Genomic DNA, 23,792 nt, shown 5'->3' with positions numbered 1-23,792 from the left:
GCTTCCGTTGGAGGACACCTCTGCTGGAAAATCCGGGAAGATGCTGATTCGACCCCCGTCGAAAGAGAGCGGACTTTGGTTACGGGCAAGCCGCAATATTTCAGTCTTAACAGTATCATGATGAATCCTGGCAATCATATCTCGCGGCCTGTTGTTCACGACGGGGCCAATGCGGTGAGCTCGGTCAACGTTTACGCCACGCGGAAAGTTAGCTTCGCCCAACAGCGAAGGTAACAGGTCAGATACAAACTGTGTAGGGTTACCCTTCTCGACGTTTTCTGGAAGACCGGCGATCTTGATATTTTGCCTGCGGGATCTGGCCTCTAAGTCCGTTACCTTAGACTTCAAAGACGTATTCTCCTGTGATAAATTGGAGCAAAGCTGCTCCAGCTGAGAGATGCGACGCTCATAGTCAGTGCTAGCCTCTTCCAGGTCAACGATACGGGACGAGTTGGCCGCTAGTGTTGACTTCACTCCTGACAGGGAAGCCTCCAAGTCATTAAATCGCGTAGTCATGGAACTGTCCATTTTTCTAATGGCCGAAAGAATAGCCCTAGGTGAAGGCTCGTCTTCACCCTCCAGAGTTTGAGAAACATCGATGTCTGTGGCCATACTAACGTTAACGTTACCTTGACCGCACGTGTTTGTAACAGCCAACTTCGGACTTGCTGGGTTGCCTTCCACGGTATCGGCAGCCGGGGACGGAGCCTTTTTGATAGCCTTTTTAGATTTATTCATCATTGGCGTGTTAATTATGCACAACTATCAAATTTAGCAGGAATAACGAAGTTTTAGATGATTTATTTCGTCAAGTGTGACGGAGCTAAGTGAAAACGCGTCCTACTCCATGTGCTGCTCTCTAGCGCCCCCCAGGAAACATTTCTTTCCTTGCCTCTAGATATTCACGGATCTGAACATTAAGCAAAGCAATCTGAGGTACTGATATTCTAGGTGCACAAATGACCTCCACTATCTCTTTCAGCTGGACAGTGAGTTGCCAAACTGGATCCTCTGTATCTGTGATCTTCTCACCAATTATAACTGGTAGAAGCCTCAGCAAACACCAGTTTTCTGTTGCCTGGCCACCTAATTTTACACCCTTTTCAGAAACATTCGAGGGTGTAGAATTACTGTCAGATCCTTCCTTGGTAGGTAAACTGCCTGATTCTGCGATTAAGTTCAGAATATGTGAAGAATTTCTTCACCTTGACAAAATAGTTGAGGTAAATGGCAAGGTCGGATGCCACTACACCCTCATGGCCAGTACAGGGTGGCAGGCCTGGCTGGCAGACATAAAAAAAAAGCCAGAGAATTAAAGACAGAGTTGAATTTCAAACTTCTGGCTTCACTAGCATCATGATTCTGCAGCTCTTCAACAGTGTCATTGTAGTCTTGAACTGTGCGGATCGGAGCCTGGTGCTCCAGATTATCTAGCTCACTTATTGTTACACTACAGTATCGGCAGAAATAGCCAGATGTACTAAAGTTTTCTGTGAAACCCCTGATATTATGCGAACCCAAATTATCGCCTGCGATGCAAAAAAAAAGTTGCCTTCACATTGTTTCCATGTATGTTCAGTCCATTTGTCTCCAGTTCTCTAAGATCAGATATCAGTGGAGAGAACACTTTTTCGTGGCCAAATTGTTTGAAATCAGCTTCTCGGCACAAAAGCAAAAGCTGCATGTTGTCAATAGCGGATCGATGAAAAGGATCAAAGTTTGCTAAAGTGAAGTACACCCCAAGCATCTTGTGTTTTTTCTTAGCAGATCCAAGGGGATTAACCACTGATTGACTGAACCAACTGATTGGATTTGAATACCAATCCATCACACACATCATTTAAAATGAGAGGTGTACTCTCATTCCTAGATGTACAACATTCTTCCCATACAGCAGGATCTTTCAGGAGTGCTGTTAATGTGTCTTTTATGGGAATATATTGGGCATGTCTCTCCTTTCTGTTTTCATCAATCCCCAAAAAAATGCATTTTGGATGCACATATGGAAAGTTTTCCTCAAAGTACTGTTTTCTCTTGTACTTTGTGGAAAGAGCAGAGCTACATGATCCATGAATATCCATGTCCATAGGGTTTTCAAAGCATCTTCTTCTATCTCAGAGAGTTTAGTTTTTGCTTGAAGAGATACTTTAAGTTGATTCTTTGTGTACTGCTGGCACACTCTCCACTAAGCTAACTTATCTCTTCTACGATTAACTGTACTGTTGAGGAAGGGATCAGGTGCTTTGCCTGCAACTTCATGAAAAACATGGACAGATTTCTCATGTATAAACTTTTCATTTGTGCAGGGTCCAGCATATCCTCCTCATGCCCATCGTCATCTGCCCCTTCACCTGAGTGGCTTTCAGTAACAGAGAACTGAGACTCACTAGGAACTGAAGGAAGACAGTATGCACCAGAGACATGCAAAGCTGTAGAGTATTTGTGCTTTCTAGATAGGTGGGACGTGAAAATGATCGATCACAGTCTTTGAAGGGGCAATGCACCTGCTCTCTTTTTGAAATGGGAAATTGAAGGTGACCCAAAAGATCTGAAAGATCAATCACATGTAACTTCACATGTGAAGGGTCCCTGCAGAGACCAGAAGATGACTGCCGATGATGACGGTAAACATGACATTTAAATGCGTTGTAATTTCTGAAGCGTAACTTACAACCTGCCATGCAACATGCATATAGGTAATGTGCCTCATTTCTGTGTAGCCCTTGATGTTGTACATAATCTTTTAGAGTTTTCACAGAAACACTACAACTATTACAAGTGTAGTCTGCAAACATCTTTACATGGTCCAATGATCACCTTTTTCCACTGATCTTGATTTTAGCAGCTCACACAACTTATCTGCAGGGAGAAACAAAAACAAGCATGTAAGTGTATAGGACATGTTAAGAAATCTACAAATATTCTAAGAAATGTATTGATAAATGTATCTAAAGTACTGAATACTATCCATGTAACCAGTGAATCCCTATTAGTTTATGTGCTCCTGTTTCAGTGTTTGTGCTTCAGTGACGACAGCGTTTTAATTTTGAGTGGTGATTAAAGTTGGCATGAAAGCAAGTATATTGTATATGTGAAAATGTCCCATTGGATTGTAGGAAGTTGGGCATTGCAGGGGGTGAGTTAGCGTTTTTGATTAAAGATTACAAGGGCATATTAATATATAAAAAAAATATAATATTGTGCATGGATAACTCATTTATAATAAGCACTGCTAATTATTTCATTAATATATGCATTAATTCATTGCTAGACTGAACATTGAGATGTGTTCACTGCATTTATTTAGTGTGTATGTATGCATATCTATGTCACATGACAAAACAAATGACATTTTGTTTCTTTTACTGAAATATATAATTTTCAGTTAAAAAAGTAATATAATTAAGTATTGGTCAGCATTTATCATTATAATTGTGTGTAAGTGTTGGGGTGGGCTAGCAATGCAATTCTTTCTGGGGTAATCTTTATTTTTAAGGAGGGATATTTACATTTTTGGAGTATAAAATCAGCAGTTTTCTCCAAAGGCGAGATCTTGGAGCAGTCGCCCGTCTCCTCTGTGCAGACATTACACACATTACACACGCTGAGGAGAACTGCTCTAGGCTGTCGAGTTACTGATGTTATGAAGTGTTAGTGCACCTGTCGCTCATAACTTATAGTTACATACAAGATCAGGGAAAGATTCCAGTTCTTTAACAATGAACAATCATAATGACAATAAACTAAACAAAATAAGAAAACATAAATATCATGGGTTTGCGTATCATAGTATGAGATTATATACACAGGGGGAAAAGCACAATTACAAGGTTAAAAATATTCGAATAATTGATCATAATACATAAAAAAAAAAGTTTATTATTTATAAACCTGAGGGATGAAACGAGTTAAACATAAATGAGATTTAAGCCACTTTTGCTTGTGGGTGAAACATTTTGCATATAAAATAAAGAAATTAACAACATATTCAAGAGATGACGATTTTGGGTTTTTATAATAAAAAATAATATCTTTAAGGATAAAACTGTGGGTAACATTATAGGGTTAAAATATAAGAACTTAAATCAACCCTAAATGTATTGGTTAAACTACAATCACAAAATAAAAAAATAAATGGGCACTTGATCAGAGTCACAAATGTATTCCAAAACATAGATTTTACAAAAAAAATCTATAAATAATATTTTTTTGTATAAGACATGTACAACTTCACATAAAATATCAATGAAATATACAAATCAGAATCAACAATATATTCCCAATTCCACAACTTGGATTTCACACAAAACTAAATAGATATTTATAATAATGAATTATTATATTAATTATTATAAATAATTATTATACATACTAAACCAACATTGATCATTCAATATCACGTTTCTAATAATATGCATGCTAACACACACACTGCTTTATTTAATTGTGAAGTCTGAGTCTCTTCCACCTTTATGAAACACATTTACACATGTATTTCTCCTCATAGACAGTAGTGAGACTCTTCTGTGGATCACCTGATGGTTTCTGCTCCTCTCATGATCATTTCACACTACAATATAACACATCTATCAGAGTTTGGTGATCGATCTTTATCAGGGATGTTTGGTGATCGACCTTCATCAGGGATGTTTGGTGATCGATCTTTATCAGGGATGTTTGGTGATCGAGCTTTATCAGGGATATTTGGTGATCAATCTTCATATACTCTGTAAGTGGAACAGAAGAGAAAACAATCAGTGTTCAGTGGAACAAAGTGCAAATTATTATATTTCAATTACTGTTTTTTATTTTGTAAAAATAAGTTACACAATACATGATCTTGGATAGATATTTGTGTTTTGAAATATAATAGATGTAAAGCATGAATCATGTTCATATGTGTGTGTGTCGGTGCGACTCCTACTGAGTCTCTGTAAAGGAGAAACTAATGAGTGTACGGCGTGTGGAATAAACCACAGGGAGCAAATACAAATGTTATTTTGAGTTCAAACACAAACCTTTAGTTAAAGCCGTTTGTCCTCTAGTTTAAACATGTTTGTAGGCTCTTAGTAAATAACTGAGAGTAAAGTAAGTGTAAAGTTGTCACAGTAAAAACACACTAGAGACAGAGACATTCCTCATGTGAGCTGGACGCTGTGAGCTGAAACTGGAACTGCACTGATTTTAGCAGGAGTGCAGCGTTTTCCTACAGTCTGACCAAGTCTGTTTTCACACTGAAATGATTCACTTCTACTGATAATAAAGCAGGTGTTGGTGTTGTAGTGGATTTTTCCTAAATCCCGACTATCTAGCGTCTACAAATCGACACTTAATAAATAAAACTGTTGCGTCTACAATCGACACTTAATAACCTTTATACTCTTGCTCTTTGCGTCTTCTGTCGACAACTGGCCGAGTTTCTAACTAACTTGCTTCCCTAAACTGACCAGTTTAAGCAGAAATTAACAGACAGACTTTCAGCAAATGTCCTCTAAATGCTTTAATAACGGCCGGGAGAGTCTTCGAGCAGTTCTCAGAGAAACTCTTCCAAGAAGAATCAAGGCCGGAGGATCTCAGACAAATTCCATTGAGACTCCCAGCGTAAAACACAGATACAACAGTTTTTATAGAATCGAGGTATGGCATAAATGTCAGGCTGCATTACATAATTTCCCCATTATTTGATTGGTTCTTCATATGCAAACCCCTCTGTTACTAGGTAAAGCAAACTTTGTTTTAATGATGACTTCATTTGTTGATCACAAGATTCTAACAGACTGTCTAGTTTCATTTCCCAAACTATGTTATTTTTACACACATATGCACACACTCATAGACACAAGTTTTCCATTGGTTTCGTACAGTACATCCTGTTCAGATGTTAGATGTTAAATAAGGTTAGATGTTACAAACATGGTTAGTTTAATATACAGTTTAAAATTTCTACGACAATGTATAAAGCTGACTGTGAGCTTTTGTTCTCTTTCCTCCTTTGTGTTAAACATTTCAATAACTTCACATTTTGTTCTCACACAAACCCTTTGTTGCAATAAAGCTTAATGATAATTTCCTTTCATGAATGTTTGAAAGGTTTGTTCACATATCAGAGGTAAATGAAGATCTCTTTAATATCTCAGTGATGTTTCCTCACCTCAGGACACAGTTTGAGTCTCGTAGCTCGTCTCTGAGCCGCTGCTGTGAGTCTCCTATCTTATTGAGTCTCAGATCAAGCTCTTTTAGAAACTGCAGTGCTTTTGAGTTAGTCAAAGACTGAGTTAGAGAAGAAACATCTGTAATGCCACAGCGATATAGTCTAGAAAGACACAAACAGAGGAAGAGAGATTATCTTACAAACAAATCATGAATGTGAAGAATTTTACACAAATATAATGTGAACTCAGACTCACTGTGAGATATTGAGAATAAAGTGTTTTAGTTTAAAAAACCCAGAAAGTGCACTGCTATAAACAATGAAACATAAGCCCTGCTGTCTTCAAATAAATAAACTTCAGTCACACTGTAATTGCTGTACAGTATAATGATACTAACTCTAGTTTCTCCAGCTTGAGTTGTGGGTTCATCAGTAGATCACTGAGGTTTTTCACTCCAGAGTCTCCTAGTGTATTCCCGCTCAGGTCCAGCTCTCTCAGGTGTGATGGGTTTGATCTCAGAGCTGAAGTCACATCAGAACAACCTTCATCTGTCATATAACAGCAGCTTAAACTACATTAGCAGAGAGAGAGAAGAAAATAAGACAGAAGAAAAGAAAACTCTTTATTCTGTAAAGTCACTTCATCTTCATAAGCAAATAAAACAGAGAGAGGAAGAGAGATCTTCATCTTTATTTCACCAGATCACAAAAAACTAAGTTTGCACAAATACAATGTTAAAGTGTTTTAGTTTAAACTGTTGAAGCATTTTGATTCTTGTATGTGAATGTGACTGACCTGAAAAAAAAAAAGTATATACTGTATATATATAAACCAAAATACAGCGAATAGTCTTCTTGGCGCGCCTACTTTTGAAAGTCAACATTTAGATTATGTGAACTAAGTTAAATGCATTGTAAAGGCCTAGGTCACTCTGGAATAAATCACAACGTGTTTCATGATAAAAACGTGACTTTAGTTTACAGTCCGGAAAGTACCGTAGGTTATAGTAAATTATTTCACGGACCCCCTGGCACTTGAGAACTGAAAGCCTCATAAGAAATTATTATTTCATGTTCAAAATTTAATAAAGAGATTGATGAAAAAAAAAAAAGAAGTATATACTGTATATATTAGGGGTCAAGTCAAGTCAAGTCATCTTCATTTATATAGCGCTTTTAACAATGTAGATTGTCTCAAAGCAGCTTTACAGAGATAAGCGTATAATTTAAGGTAACAGAGATTGTTTCGGCTTTACAGCAGAGTTAAGTTATTTCCATCTAAAGTTAGTTTTAATTGATTTGGTTCCGTTGCAATGATCATTTGTTATTAAATTAGGGGCCGCTAAGACGACACCATTCTCTCTACACAGACTTTAAATGCGAACCTGTGAGAAACGCTGATGGCGTTCACATGCGCATTTAGAATGGGTTCTATAGTTATGTGCGTTAGAATATACGCAGGTTTGGAATTCCCTACAAGCCAAGCCTAAACAAAATACTTGTCTTTCCTTATAAATTTTGATAAGGAATTTTATTTTATTTTATTTTATTTTATTTTATTTTGTTTTGTTTTGTTTTGTTTTGTTTTGTTTTGTTTTGTTTTATTTTATTTTATTTTATTTTATTTTATTTTATTTTATTTTAGGGGTGACCCCGAATAGTCGAAGATTCGATGCTTCGATTGGAGGAGCCTGATTCGATTACCGATCTCACGGTCGATTTAAATCTTTAACAATGTCTGGGATAAGAAAATCTAAAGTGTGGATGTACACCATCAGAAAGGATATTCTCCAAGGCTGGATTTAGCATCAGGAAAACCATGATCGCACTTCTGCCGGCCAACGTTAACAAGTTGGGTTTCCACAGGACATTCTAAAATGCTTAACGTGAAAAAAAAAAGCTTTTAAAACACTTAAAAAGCACTTTAACGTGGCTTAATGCATGAACACAGTACACACTTTATTAAGAAACCACTATGTGCAGATAAGCAGATGAACCCAGAATATGAACGCAATGCGTTCCTCCTATAGTAAAGCGTTTTCTTCATATAATTTGATATTATAATTTAACTATTTTAGGAGATTAAGTTGTTAAACGTTTTTCACGTTAAGTGTTTTAGAATGTATTTTATCCGTGCGCACAATTTGAAAAGACTCCAGCGGACACAGACAGAGTGAAAGACTGGGTTTGTTCTCTCGATCAGCATTTATTGTTGTTTCTGCAGTTAAAAAGACAAAGTTGAAAATTCTGGCTACTATCGTTATTTTAATAATTTCTTTATTTTAATTTTATTTATTGATCTGTCAGGGTTATCTAATCTAACTATTTGTGGCTTGTGTTTTGAATGTTCCCCTGCACTTTAGGCATTTTGCACACATTTGCTCATCTTGTGACTTGATTCTGATTTATTTCGTTTTGTATTTTTATTTATTAGAAAGGTATATTCTGTTCTAATTTAATTTAGTAAATTAACTATTTATTTTTTCGGTGCATCGATGTTGTGCTGTACTTAGAGCCTGCTCGCACACGTAATTTAGCCGATTTAATTTGAATTGCATGTGAAATGCAAATCCTGTCTGCAGTGTGGCCTTTCTGGAGTTATGTTATTTCTTAGTTTTATTGATCCAAAATGTTTTTATAATTTTTTTTTCTATATCTTTGTGTGATTTTCTGTACATCGCGTCGAGCCATTAGTCTGGGTGTTTGATGAGAAAAAGATGAAATGTAGTAGTTGCAATAAACGCGTTCAGAATCCGCACAACTGCAGCAGCGGAGGACTTTTATTCTGCTGAGCGGAGCTGAGGAAGAACTGATGACGGGACAGTTTGATCTTCGGCTGACAAATCAGAGGAAAGGAGCGTTTCATTCCCGCCTATACGTGTAGAAATCGAATATTCAAGCTGTTTATAAATGTTTCTACCTGAGAACGAAAAGTGAAAAATCAAGCTGAATACTTGTTTTTAGTTTTTTTGAAAAAATAAAAAGACGAAAAAGGAAGTGTTTTCTCGTTTTTCTACTTTCAATATTAAATCAAAAGACGAATGAACACACGACACGGTCCGTGTATCATCTGATCATTTCATTTCCTGTTTGGAATGGAATAACGAGAAATGAAAAGACGGATCGTTTATTTGGTGTTTCGTTTAGTTTAATAAACGGAAAATGAGATTTCGGCTCGATTTCTAATTTTTCGTTTGTGGTTTACAAATCGGTTTATGGCTTTGATATTTCGTTTGCACATGTGGGCGGAGCTGAAACGGCCCTTTCATCTGATTGGTCAAACCGCTTCGTCTTCAGTACAGCCAGAATAAGAGTCCGTACGGCACACTCACATCCCACTTTAAAGATGAACTGAACTGAAGAAATCAACATTGATAACGTGTTGTTTATGACAATTAAAAGTAAATTACACTAAAAAAATATATATATATATCAATATAGCTTTTTTTAAAAGCAACACAAAAACTGCGTTTGTTGGTGTAAGAACGCTGGCCGTTCTGATGACGTCACTGGAATGGTAGGACCTGTGAAGGTACAGAGGCGGCTGGAGCTGCAGGTCCTACACACACGAAAGTGAGTCGTTGTGGTCACGCGTTTGAGCCTGTGAGGGACAGGCCAGTAGTACCTGACTACCACCACAAGGAGGACGATCAGTTTCAGGCTCCACCTACAGTACAGGGTCGTGTGGGGGGAAGTGACTGGTGCGGGCGCGGGCGCGGGCGGAGCATGGACACTGCACCGGAGTCAACCTGGAACATTTATTTCTGAAATGCGATATGGAATTAGACCATATTGCATATATCGATATAGTTCAAATTTGTGATCCTTGCTCCCCCCGCCCCCGCTCCTCCTTTTCCACTCTGCGTGCGTGTTTAGAGCATATTATGTTATGAGAGGCGAATCATGACTACTTCAGAAAACCCAGCACAATAGGGACTACCAGGCAGTGACACAAGTGTACGCTGAAATAAAGTCTTTCACCTCAGAAACACGGACTTTCTTGTCCTGTCAGCCGTTATCCTGTTCTCGTAGCGCACTCTTCAATTGCATGCGCAAATGCGGCGGCGCGCGCTGTATCGCCTCACTGATCAAGCTTGTTAAGTTAGCTGCACACAAAATGTTAAAATCAAAATACTGCACAGATACCTCTTACTATGGACCTAGCAGCTAACGTTAGTTCTGCGAGTTGAACTCCCTGCATCAGCAATGTTTCCTGACACGATGAACATCAGCTAGCTTCAGGGTGAGTAGAGGGACATTGGATTCTGTTTACAGACCTGCTGCGGTTTAGTTAGCTGCTAGTAAACGCATTATTATCGATAAGCCTCAGTTCATCTTTAACCCCCTGTGAGCAATAGGGGAAACCCAGAAAGTGCACTGCTATAAACAATGAAACATAAGCCCTGCTGTCTTCAAATAAATAAACTTCAGTCACACTGTAATTGCTGTACAGTATAATGATACTAACTGTAGTTTCTCCAGCTTGAGTTGTGGGTTCATCAGTAGATCACTGAGGTTTTTCACTCCAGAGTCTCCTAGTTTATTCCAGCTCAGGTCCAGCTCTCTCAGGTGTGACGGGTTTGATATCAGAGCTGAAGTCACATCAGAACAACCTTCATCTGTCATATAAAAGCCTCTTAAACTACATTAGCAGAGAGAGAAGAAAATAAGACAGAAGAAAAGAAAACTCTTTATTCTGTAAAGTCACATCATATTCATAAGCAAATAAAACAGAGAGAGGAAGAGAGATCTTCACCTTTATTTCACCAGATCACAAAATACTAAGTTTGCACAAATACAATGTTAAAGTGTTTTAGTTTAAACTGTTGAAGTGATTTTAAGCATTTTGATTCTTGTATGTGAATGTGACTGACCTCAATCTCTCCAGTTTACAGTGTGAATCCTTCAGTACGGCACATAAGTGCTTCACTCCAGAGTCTCCTAGTGTATTCCTGCTCAGGTCCAGCTCTCTCAGGTGTGACGGGTTTGATTTCAGAGCTGAAGTCAGGATGAGACTCTGTTCCTCTGTAATACTGCAATCATACAGACTGAAGACAGAAAGAGAAAATGACTCAGATCTATGATGATCAACTAACGTGTTCATCTTCATCCAGCAGACTTTTGCTGACAAATAAACAGGGATATCAAGGTAAAGGTAACATGGAGAAAGACTACACATTGTTCATTTAAATATACTACCAACACTGTAACAATACAAAGGTTGAAATTGTTGATGTATTCATGTTTACACATTCATTTCATTTTTAAAGGGTCATGAAACCCCAAAACACATTTTTTGATGATGTGACGCGTGACCTTTCCAACGTGATGATGTAATACGTGACCTTTCCAACGTGATGACGTAATACGTGGCACATCTCAGAGATGGTACAAGACGGGCATTTGTGGTTAAAAAGTATATGTATGTATATATACCCCCTTTTTTTGAATATGTTGGGAAGTTGACCTTCCCAGACAATCCTGAGTAAACTTAGTGTCCCACGTTTTTTGCTGCAAATGACTGGGCAGTAGTTCTTGGACCGTCACTCACAGCTATTAGTTAATGTGTTTTTATTTTGTTGTTTTTCCTTCATTGTTACTATTGAAGGGTTAAAATTTAAGAATCTATTTCAGATATGCTTCCTTACATAACATCACAGTGAAGAATAGCTTTTAAGGTTAAGATCTCAGCAAAGTTGCAATTCCTGTTTTCTTTAATGGCTCTTCGAGCCCCAGTTTCACTCAGACTGATGGGATTAGCACACGAATGATTCACTGAGAATCTCACCTTTTGTTACCTTAACCTGTATACTCATTTACATGCTTTGTTTGAATTTGTCTCCACCCCCAAAAGTCCCTCCTTCTAAAATGCCTATAAGACACCATGTAAAGTTATGTTAGACAGATCATGTTGGAAGTTTCTACAGCCGCGTACAGAGGAGTTCTCAATAAAGAATAACTTCAGTTGAACGCGATCCCGACTGTCTCACTGGTCTCTGCTTTGAAGAAAGAAAAACTTTACAACACTATGTTGTTTGTCATTTATTTTTGTTGATTCTTGGTGTTTATGTTTTTGTATATTTTTTCTTTGTATGTGCAGGGGAACTTTGTTAGTTCTTATTTCATGTTCAAAATTTAATAAAGAGATTGATGAAAAAAAGAAGAAGTATATTCTGTATATATATATAAACCAAAATACAGTGAATAGTCTTCTTGGCGCGCCTACTTTTGAAAGTCAACATTTAGATTATGTGAACTAAGTTAAATGCATTGTAAAGGCCTAGGTCACTCTGGAATAAATCACAACGTGTTTCATGATAAAGAGTGACTTTAGTTTACAGTCCGGAAAATACAGTAGGTTATAGTAAATTATTTCAAGGACCCCCTGGCACTTGAGGACTGAAAGCCTCATAAGAAAGCCCTGTCGAGGCTCTTCCCCGGTGCGGGTCGTGTCGAGCCATTCACTGCATGAAAAGTGGGATTTTCGTCAGTAATCGCGGCACTGTAGATTGTCGTGGAAGTTCAGGTTTACGACTGCACACAGCAATTTGCAGGCAACACCGAAAACTGACGTGAATTGTCAGAAATTGACGTGGACCTTGCTTGGCAGTTGTCCCCCCATGACCCGCCTCCCCCTTATTCTAGGGGAGGCTTTAACATGTAAATGAAAATGCTGTGAGCTATACAAATGCAAATCAGGGCAGGGGGAGTTTTACCCCAGGTAACATTTTTTAAAAGGTATTTACTTCATTCTAAGAAAATCTCTGGTATAAATAGATCAGGCTCAGTATAGCCTAATAATAGACTCTTCAATTTTAGCTTAAATTGATATATTTAATGAAAGTAGCTAGATTAGTTACTATGTGTCATTAGCAATGGCCAATGTTATGTAAAAAAGACACAAAACCATTTATTTGAACAATTAATTTCAATCAGGCTTTGCCACAAAGGTAAAATGTGCATTCCATGCAAACAGCATCACAATCTCCTAGAGCTCAACCACTGTGCATAATACAACTGTTCACGAACAGAAGATTGTATTTGACTCATGCTGCATTCACATACGCAATGACAAGAATTATGCCTACTGTACATATAGAGTTACAACTACGATTAGAGTTGTTTGCATAAAATGTACCGTGAACATTCGCATGTTTGCCCTGTGATAGGCCACATTTTATCTCTATAAATACTATTTTCTCAATTCTGTGCATATATTTTTACTTACTTAGATCAATTGACATGATGCTGATAATGACGACATTGTGTGTAAGTGACGTTTTTCTATTCTGGCCTAGTAGTAGTGTAAATATACCTCTTTTCTATTTTGCATTAAAAATGTTTGTGGCCCCTTTAAGAAATCCCTCTCTTCTCGCGATACTATTCACTTGTGCTGGACGCGTGCGCGCGACCAGAGAAGCCATTTTACACTGTTCAGGAGAGCTCCATGACGGCGCGTGCATCGATCGGATTCTGTGTTATACGTTCTTCTTTCTTGGTAAATATTACTCCAATATCTTTAATATGCACAAATAAGTTGTGAAGCGAAGTTAAAACAACATTTGATGTGTACATTTTTGTTTATAGATTTATTTGGAGCGCATGTGTGACGAGTGAACCTCGTGGTGATCGGACGGTAAAGGATTGGGTATGTACGTTTCATGGTTTATGGGGGAAATTACTGATGGCATGTTTATTTGATAAATCTGTTAATGAGTTGAATCTATATTCTTTGATTATACAGTATAACTTTATGGTTTAATGCATATTTCTGGTTCCGCATGGCATGATTAATCGTGGGTTGTGGCTTTGTTAAAGTGCTTTCATTTCTCTTGTAACTTAGGCCTACCTCACCACTGCCGTATTCCAGTTTGTGTTATCGTATTTAATTGTAACATATTTTGGTTTGGAGAAATCAATTTAAATCTGACCTGTTGCAGTGTATTACACTGTATTTCAGTTTGAATTGAGTTAAGTATTCTGTGGATTTGGGCATTGATCCACTGGTTAAGCTTTTTGTGACATTTGATTGTCATCTTCAAATTTACTGTAAACTGTTTCTACATCATCATCATCATATTCTTTATTCAGGACATGCATAAAAAATGGTCCATAGCACTATACAAACACATAGTAATAATAATAAAAATAAAAAATAAAAATAAAATCTACAAGTCAGCAGTCAAAATTCCACAGACACAAAGTTCAAATATTAGCATATAGACTAAGACGCCAATGGTTCCACAATCTCGAAGTGAACCTAACTGCACTCAATGCAGGGTTCACTAGTGTTGCGATGATGCTGTTATATGACTCTGCTAATCTACACATACATCTGTACATGAGATTCCTGAGTACAGCAGGACACGTAAATACATTAACACTTACACACATTTAGCTCGCACTGCCCCATCGTGGTAATTTAAGCAGCAGCAAATCCATCAAACCATCATTGTATGCCACATTGAGTTTCTACATACTGCTTTTTTATAGCGCCGCCACAAGTGGGCAGTATACATCGGAGTGCAAAAAGCTTTAAAAAGTGTAGTCTTCACAGATCGTGAACACATACTAAATTTGCGATTCAGCATATTACCTTGTGCATACAACATACAATACTGTCTATGAATGTCCCTATCATCAGACAGGTCATCAGTTATATAATGTCCTAATTATTTGACCTCATCACACACTTTAAGTAAAATACCCGACAGATAAAAGGCAGGAAATAAGAGATTATTGTCCTCCCTGCTTCTAACAATCATTATATTACTCTTCTTAGAATTGAACGTAATATCAAAGTCTGAGCCATATTGAGAACATACCCTTAGTAGCTGTTGATGGCCAGCACTATATGGACAAAGAATGACCAGGTCATCCGCGTACATGAGGTGGTTAATAATGGTGTCCCCAACCATACAGCCTGTTCCACATTTGTTTAACAACTTTGATAGATTATCCATATAAATATTAAAGAGAAAGGGAGATAAGATGCTTCCCTGCCTAACTCCATTACTTACATTAAATGAGGCAGACATAAAGTTACCCCATTTCACATATTAACTGATGGGCATACCAAAAGGCCAAGATTCTCACTAAATATTTGGGAGCCCCTCTGTTACGCAATTTGTAGAATAATTTCTCATGATTTACCCGATCAAAGGCTTTAGATGCGTCAATAAAACACATAAAGATTGTTGAATTATGCCTGTTATATAAATCTAGAACCTCCTTTAGGGCAAAAATACACATATCAGTGCCATGTTTAGGTTTGAAGCCAAACTGATTATCAGAAGTCAAGACAAAATGTTCTAGCCGATTCAGTATAATCCTCTCCAAAACCTTGGATAAAATACTGGCTAAAGCTATAGGCCTGTAATTATCCAAGCTGTTGATCTTACCAGCTTTTTCTTTAATGATAGGCACTAATGTGACAGATAAAATAGAATCAGGTAAAATACCATGGACTAACAACCCAGTAAAACAAATAGCAATTAGGGGACAGAGTTTTCTACTTGCAAATTTTAAATGCTCCGCAGATATCTCATCCATACCGCATGCCTTATTATCCTTTAGCAACATAATTGCGTCATATATTTCTTGAGGTAGAACAGTTGCATCTTCATTACTGTCAGTGTCAATATCACCCATTATAAAATATTTACTTTTTACACAATTAAACAGCTCATAATAATGTTTCTGCCACAATTGAGTAATTTCTTCCGAGCCATTGACACCATCAATATTCGTTGGTAACGATGTTTTACAGTTATTCATTCTTTTGATTTCTTTCCAGAACTCAATAGGACTGTTATATTGCAGCTTTCTTGCCAGCGAGTCCGACCTCATTGTGTTTTCCTTCCTCTTAATGAAACGTAGAGCATATTTAAACTTTGCATTTGCCTGTTTCTTGTGTTCAAATAAGGGACCCTGTTTATGTCTACCTGACTCATCCCATGCTTTATAAGCCTTTCTTGCCTCGGCATGTATCTCTTCCACATAGTCATTCCAACCTGGCTTGACTTTGTACAATCTGTGTGTCTTATACAGGGGCCTGCTCGAAACAAGGAGGGACTTCACAATATTCTCATACAGGGTGCACAGCTCAATACCATGTTGAGGATTCTTGCAATTAATATCATAACATGCCATAGAATCTTTAGGTAATTCAATGTTATTCAACAAGATGCCAGACTGAATATAATATTCTTTAAGGTCCTCCTCCTTCAGATTAGACCAATCTATTTTCCCCACACACGTTATCTACAGACACAAAAGCAGGTATATCGCCTAAACTTACAGAAAAAGAAAAAGGCACATGATCAGTAGTGGCAAATTCGTAATTAATTTTTATGGCCTCTATAGACGCCTCATGTGCGTCAGCCGTGCAAATGCAGTGGTCTAGCCATGAAGTTGTGTGCCATGCCTCACTGATATAGGTGTAGCTACTATCAGGCAAGAGCACTTTGCTAGAAAGAATTAAACCATTGTCAAAACAGAACTGCATTAAATGTTTGGCAAATAAAGCGCTGCCATCAGAAACATCTGCATTCATGTCACCCACAATAAAGAAGCACGTGGAGGCATTATCTTGAATGAAAGACATAACACAAGCCAGCCTATTAAGATATTCCTCTTCATTTTGAGAACACTCATAGGGTGTGTAAATGTTTAAGATAATGAAGTTTTTATCACCACAATTAAACTCAATTCCTATGGCCCAATCAACATCCAGTCTAACCACCTTAACCAGCTGATCATATTTTTTATGCCATAACAGGGCAACACCACCAGGTATTCTACCATGAACAATTCTGGTACTCAGGTCAGTAGTAGATTCACCCGCCCCATAAAAGTCTTTATGCAGGGAATTAAGACCCTCTAAGTCCTGCTTTGGTAAAAAAGTTTCTTGAACACATAGTACATCACAGGCCTCCAAGAGTTTATCCACTACTAGGCAGCGCGATTTGTCTGCTTCACTATGCCCAACGCGCAGTCCTTGTGCGTTATATGACACGATATTGATATTCATCTATGTTTATTAATCCCGGGCCACAGCCTGACTGCTGATCCCCTGTGAAGCTACAGGTATAAGAACAGACACAGAGCGCTGCTGCTTTTGGCCAGCCTCTCCTCCTGAACTATGGGCCGCGCTGCCACTGTTAACTTTGGGTCTGCGAGCCTCAAAATAGCGACGTACATAGATAGATTTCATCAACTGCGTTACATTCAGCAGTAACATGAAACGAACTGAATCTGTTGCGGGTAGAATCTTCCGACACGTCACAGAATTGCCTAGTTTTTCAGTCAGATAATCACGCAGAGTGACCGCATCAAGATCCGGGGAAAATCTAGTCGCAAAGACACTCACCAGCTTAGTTTGAATTACTGGAATGTTACTCACTGTGCCGGTACCAACTATTCCCATTCTGCGCTCTCGCTTTAGACGGGTCTGCGTGCTGCCATCAGGTATCGGTTGCATGGCCACTTTTGGGGGCTTCTGAGGCTTACGCCTCCCTTCCTTCACGACAATATTCCATGCTGGGGACGGAGGTTGGATACTCATAGCCTCTCCCAGAGACTGTCGGACAAGACCCGCCGACCCCTGCGTTTCTCTCTCCTGAGATCCTGACGCATCACCAGCCCGGTCAGAAACTCCGCGGATTTCCTCAATATCCGTCATCCGGCGATCTAGAGCCGCAGTAGCCGCACCAAGGTTTTCACTCACGCTTGCCTGCGTTTCCAGAACTCCCCTTAAAGTAGACACTTCCCGACTCAATCATTCCATCCTGCCGAGTAACGCCGAGGCATCCATGTTGCCAAACCCAACAGGTGGAAGTTCATCCAGGAAGTGTGAGACAAACCTGGGAATGTCTTCACCGCACTCATTGAGCAATTTCAAACAGTCCTTGATATTATTAACGTCCTTCTGAGCGCCTTTGTGTTTGACATTGCGTTGCGTTGTCGGGCACAATTCAAACAGAAGTCTCTTGGAATGCTCAATCCAGTCAGAGGAGAAATTGTTTGAGGCTAGCAAAACAATTTCATCCTGTGATAGTGTCTTGATTTTAATAGAAATAAAATTTAAAAACTCATCTTCCACTATCACTTTCCCATTAGAGGTTTCATACACCTCGGGTTTTGTACGAGAACATACAGCTCCAGCAGCACGCAACACCGCCGCAGCCGCCATCAATAATTATTAAGTTGGCTTAATCTCGCCTTTAGCTAAATTTAGCAAACATTGAGTAATTCAAGTAGTCATATCAAGCCAATTATCTGTTTTTAAACCATCTAAACAACTGACCTATAAACAAATTCATCAATGAAGCTGTGAATAGAACCCCAATTTCAAAAAGCATAGTTTACTTCCGGTGTGTATTTCTTCAGTTTCACCCGGTTGCATTTTTTCTCCTTTATTGTTTAATTTTACTGTGACTTATGTTGTTCTTATTAATATCACTCTCATTTAATTGTTTTCCAGCTGCCTTTAAGACATATTACGCAACAGTGCGCAGGAGCTTCAGGTACAAACACCCAGATCTTGCATTGCAGGCGGAAGCTGTGGAGAATTCAGCTCGGAGTCGAGCGAGAAGAAAGACGGTAAGATTTATTAGATTAGATTCGTTTTTGGTCAATGTGACTATTTTTCAGGCGCATTAATAGATGTGTTGTGTCCATACGCAGTGCGTTGCGCAATACTGATTGTCTTTATTGTTTTTTAAAGCTGCTAGAAGCGAGACAGAGTGTGCTAGCTGAGGATGAGGTGGGCCTTTGGAAGTGCGCTACCATAGACCTGATGTCTGATGAGGAAGACGGCATCGTCGGCGGGGTGTCTGGATGGATTGTGCGACCTCCGTCCTTTCTCAGCCAGGAGCTCACCGAGCTCTGTACCACGCTGCAGTCGAGATTAGAGGCGACTCCAAAGTACAGGGCAACGCACCACAGACGTCTGCAAAATGGACCGAATTCAGACAGAATGCTGCTAGTTACCTACAGCTCTAAAGCAGAAAACACACACTTCACGGTGCTGTGGGATTTTGGGCTTCTCATGAGCTTCCCATTTGTTGTGTGGGCAAATCTCCTATGCTTTGTACATATATGATATATGCAGGGGCAGCCTTAAGCATCTGGGGGCCCGTTTCAATAACTAATATGGGGCCCTGCCCACATAAAATGTAAACATGAGCAGAAAAAGGATTCTTGTTGGCTTGCATCATATTTTATTACACGCAGTTTCAGCTTCATGAACAGGCACCACTGGCATATGTACGTTTCATTTCCTATTCAAATTATTTCCCTGCTAAAAAAAAAAAAAAAAAAAACTCTTTAACTAGGGATGTGCACGAATTTTCGAATATTCGATCTGTAATTATTATTTGAAAAATAAAATACTATTCGAATCTGATCGAATTTATGAAGCCGTAAATACTTTGTGGGTCGTAAATGCAGTGAATCCCTGATGAATCCCAAGCACTAACTCGCAGTTATAATTAAATGCACTGGGTGGCACTGTGGCGCTTGTTTAACAAGATGTTTGTATTTGATCATAATGTCGTCGACTGCCTCGCAAAGTTTGGAATTACTAGTCGAAAATGAGGTTACTAAATGATTTTACCAAATGGAATTACTTTTGATCAAATTAATTAATTAATCTGGAGTTATAATATCATCACCACAATGAGAAATCACATGAAATCCAAACAGCAGTCGACTGAGGAAAGACAGCTGTCCATCACTGCATCACGACTGCAGGTAAGCAGCTGTAGTGCGAGTGATCCGAGATGATAACTTATCTAAAAGCAAAATGATTTTGAGACATATTCTTCCTTTAAGTTTTCTTTGAGAGAGGTTTAAGAAATGAAAACGCAGTTTGCAGTATAACAGAATAACAGTTTGCGCTGCTTGAGCTTATATCCTTTTGTTCTTTATATTTTTTTGTTTACACAGGCCTACTGTTTAATGTTTTCAATTAAAAGAAAACTTTAACATATATTGTAAGATTGTTGTGTATATTGCAAGCTTGTTGTGTATATTGCCTAATCGTAAGCTTCTTCAGAAATGGTGAAAAAAAAAACGTAAAAAATAACGTCTTTTCGTTAAACGTCATTTAAATAAACGAATATTCGAATTTTATGAGCCCGAATATTCGAATGCAATATTTTTGAAAAATGCCCATCCCTAGTTTTAACCTTATGGAAAAAAGGCAAAGTATAAACACATAAACTACCGATATTTATTTACTTCAGATCACCGTTCGCGGGGGCGGTAAACGGTCGCCATGGTAACCGCGGCGCGACTCAAGTTCGACCAATCAGAGACGTCAGTGTTTTGCTTAGAATTATGGGTATTGTAGTATTTCTCCAGAAGATCGCAAATAACAAGGTTGATTTTTATACTTTGTGGCTTTTATAGGAGCAGAAACTTTCGTTTCACAACCTCGTAGCTTGTGGTCAATCTAACTTGGATGGTTTAGGGGTCTCCAACCTTTTTTAGCTACTTTTTAAAAATGAAAGTGGCCGAGAGCTATATGCAATAATTAAATCTCTTAAATAATGTCTCATAACTCTCATATTAACAACTATGCTAACTGTTTTAGACCTAAACGAGTTATTGTAGGCCTATATATGTCACCCTTAATTGAAATAAAAAAAATATTATACTGTAAAAACACAATTATTGTTGATTTTATAGTGCATCATAACTAGAGATGAAATGGTATGAAAATGTAATTTCATGATTATAGTGAGCAAAATGAGCATGGTTATCACATAATCCTGTTCAAAAAGTACTAATACTATACACAATAAAAATCAATTCACCAAGTTTTATGTCGAAAACCAGCAAATAACAAATAAACTTATACCATCAATATGCACTTTTTGTTTACATAAACATTAAAATAGTAACATTAAAAATGATGGCCACATTTGAAAGGAGTGTCTTGCAACATGTTATCTACTAACATGTACAAGTTCAAATAAAGTTTTGACAAAAAAGTTTTTATAAAAAGATAAACCTCGCATATTTGAGCCTTTAAATCATTTTTATAAAAAGAATGATTCAAAAAAGACAAAATACTGACATTTACAATGCACATTAGCTTATCTTTTATTATTAATAGTAAAATTCGGTCCGATTTTCCTGTGGCGTCTGTTGTTGCTATAGCCTACCATGCGCTCTCCACAACGACAGAGAAGTTTTAATAGCTAATGGATTTCCACTACCGATAAACGCTTGCGTTGCTCTGCTAGAAGATTTATTTACGGAGAATAAAAAAACACCCGTAGTTTGGGTGCACCCCCATCCTTCATATTGACTCGTTGCTCCTGGAAAAAAAAATGAGCGCGTCGCTTCAATTATTTGAAATAATGAACTTGAGCGTGCAAAAGACGCGATATGTGAACGGCCCTTGGCGAGCTACCTCCAATCAGGCCACGAGCAACTCTCGCGAGCGACGTGTTGGAGACCACTTTAGACATTATGTCTGAAAATAAATATCCTAGGGAGAAAATGAATGGGATTTTCCTGTTCTGTTGGGGGCCCCCTTGGAGGGCGGGGCCCGTTTCAATTGAAACGGGTGAAACATAGGTAAGGCCGCCTCTGGATATATGATATTAGTTGTGTGTTTGTGCTAATAAAGCTCTTTCTTTGAATAAACAGTCCCTGGCAAATTTTCCTTTCCTCAATAAATTCATGTCCTTGATGATGGTAATAGTGTAGTCCATAGGATAACAATGACATGAATATACAACATAACGTCATATATATATATTATTATAATTATGGGGTGGGGTTTAAATTTATAATGACCCAGGGTCACCAATAGTAACAGATCTGCCAACCAATCATGAGTGATTTTTCTTGTTTAAATGTACTGGTTTCAACCAATACTGAGTGAGGAAATTCAAGCCATTCTCTGGCAAGGCGCGGGCGCTGCTATTCATATGCAAATTAGAGCCATTATCACCTCCGCGTGCTCTGCACATACGTCATGGTTCGTTTCCGTCAATATGTGGCACAGACGAACGCGACGTTCACAGGCTGTAAATTGTCGTTAACTGCCGAAAATTATGGAGATTTCCGGCCGTTTACGGGGACGAAAATCCCACTTTTCATGCAGTGATTAGTCTGGGTGTTTGATGAGGAAAAGATGAAATGTAGTAGTTGCAATAAACGCGTTCAGAATCCGCACAACTGCAGTAGCGGAGGACTTTTATTCTGCTGAGCGGAGCTGAGGAAGAACTGATGACGGGACAGTTTGATCTTCGGCTGACAAATCAGAGGAAAGGAGCGTTTCATTCCCGCCTATACGTGTAGAAATCAAATACCCGCGAGGTCTTAAAAGCATGGAAAAAGTCTTAAATTTGATAATCTCAAATTAAGGCCTTAAAAGCCTTGAATTTGGTATACTAAGTCTTGGATTTCGTTACAAAGGTCTTAAATTTTGTTTTGCCTTTTCTATGATTAAGTTCATACCGTAACAAAATTAACTGTTACTAATGTAGACTAATTAAAAATTAGTCGCTTAACGTTGAGTGCACCTCGCGCTCCACGTCATAGAAGAACACGCAAAAGCGTGCGCACCCGTTACGATGGTTACTAATCAGAGCTTTTCTGTTAAAAGAACATGTTTTCTACCCGGTCTTTTCAGTAGTATCTGGCCACAACCATCCACGCGCGCTCTCTCTACATTGTAGAAACGCGGATGATCTGAAAACACAGACAAGCTGGAGTTCAGCGATCTTCATTTGAGAAGATCTGTCACGAGCCGCTTGCGCTGTTTGTGCGACTAAATCTGTGATCAAAATGCAGGCTGATATACAGCAGTGTTTTTAATGTTGATCATTATGCGAGCAAGAATGCAATGTTTCCCGATATCCACACGATTTCAAATGTGACATTGATTTTATGCAATAAACAGTAAAAAAAAAAAAAAAAAAGTAACATTAAGTGATGTACTACATTTTAAACAGTATTGTCAGGCTTATTGCTCTATTTTGCAACAAAATCTGTGGCTTTGACAAAGACAGTGAGTTACCACCACCTACTGGCGATTTTAATATCATATTTTTATTAATATTAAACGTTTTTTAACATTGAATATTTATTCAACATTGTTTTATTTAAAGCATGTTTTATATTTTAAAGGTATTATAAAGGTGAAAAATGAAATGGAAAAATCGATTAAATGGGGCAAATATTGTCCCTTAATGGAAAGATGTGACTGCAGTCTAAGTGGAAGAGAGGGGGTACGGCACTCTAAAAAATTGGAGAACTAAGGAAAAGGGATATGTAGAATTGCACAAGTGCTACTGCTAAAGAGTGCAATGTCAATACAGCCTGTTAGCTTAATTTTAATTTCTCATAAGCTTAATCAAATTGGCCTAGAGAGAATAATTATGACATTTTCTGTCTAAAGACTACATATAAAATAGCTACCAAAATTAAAGTAACTGCAGTTTGACTAAAAGTAATGACTAAAAGTTGACAAAAAATGCAAACACATTTCGTCAACTAAAACTATGAAAGGCAGAATGACTCAAATGTGACTAAGACCAATCAGCATTTTCGTCTGAAGATGAAGAGTAAGACTAAATAAAAAATGGCTGCTAAAATTAACATTGGCCTACACAAGTGC

General features: G+C 38.1%; 1 protein-coding gene across 3 annotated transcripts in view; it reads right to left on the bottom strand.

The window, feature by feature from the left end:
• Nucleotides 1-3,859: 3,859 nt before the first annotated feature.
• LOC308689805 (NACHT, LRR and PYD domains-containing protein 12-like) overlaps nucleotides 3,860-23,792 on the bottom strand; it is a 75,772-nt gene continuing 55,839 nt past the window's right edge. Inside the window, exons 16-21 of one of the 3 annotated variants that reach the window (XM_081363815.1) lie at nucleotides 18,948-19,103; nucleotides 11,026-11,199; nucleotides 10,620-10,793; nucleotides 6,550-6,723; nucleotides 6,152-6,313; nucleotides 3,860-4,727 (exon numbers count right to left, since the gene is read on the bottom strand). In XM_081363815.1, the coding sequence (XP_081219941.1) occupies nucleotides 4,712-4,727; nucleotides 6,152-6,313; nucleotides 6,550-6,723; nucleotides 10,620-10,793; nucleotides 11,026-11,199; nucleotides 18,948-19,103 (856 nt within the window). In that variant the 3' untranslated portion in view covers nucleotides 3,860-4,711. Of the gene's footprint in view, nucleotides 4,728-6,151; nucleotides 6,314-6,549; nucleotides 6,724-10,132; nucleotides 10,258-10,619; nucleotides 10,794-11,025; nucleotides 11,200-18,947; nucleotides 19,104-23,792 lie in introns of those variants that run through there. The other 2 variants (XM_081363816.1, XR_014030065.1) reach the window with 2 other exon arrangements.

Source organism: Scardinius erythrophthalmus (assembly GCF_964197995.2).
Source record: "Scardinius erythrophthalmus genome assembly, chromosome: 1".
Classification (NCBI taxonomy): domain Eukaryota; kingdom Metazoa; phylum Chordata; class Actinopteri; order Cypriniformes; family Leuciscidae; genus Scardinius; species Scardinius erythrophthalmus.
This window is presented reverse-complemented; position numbering and strand designations above follow the sequence as displayed.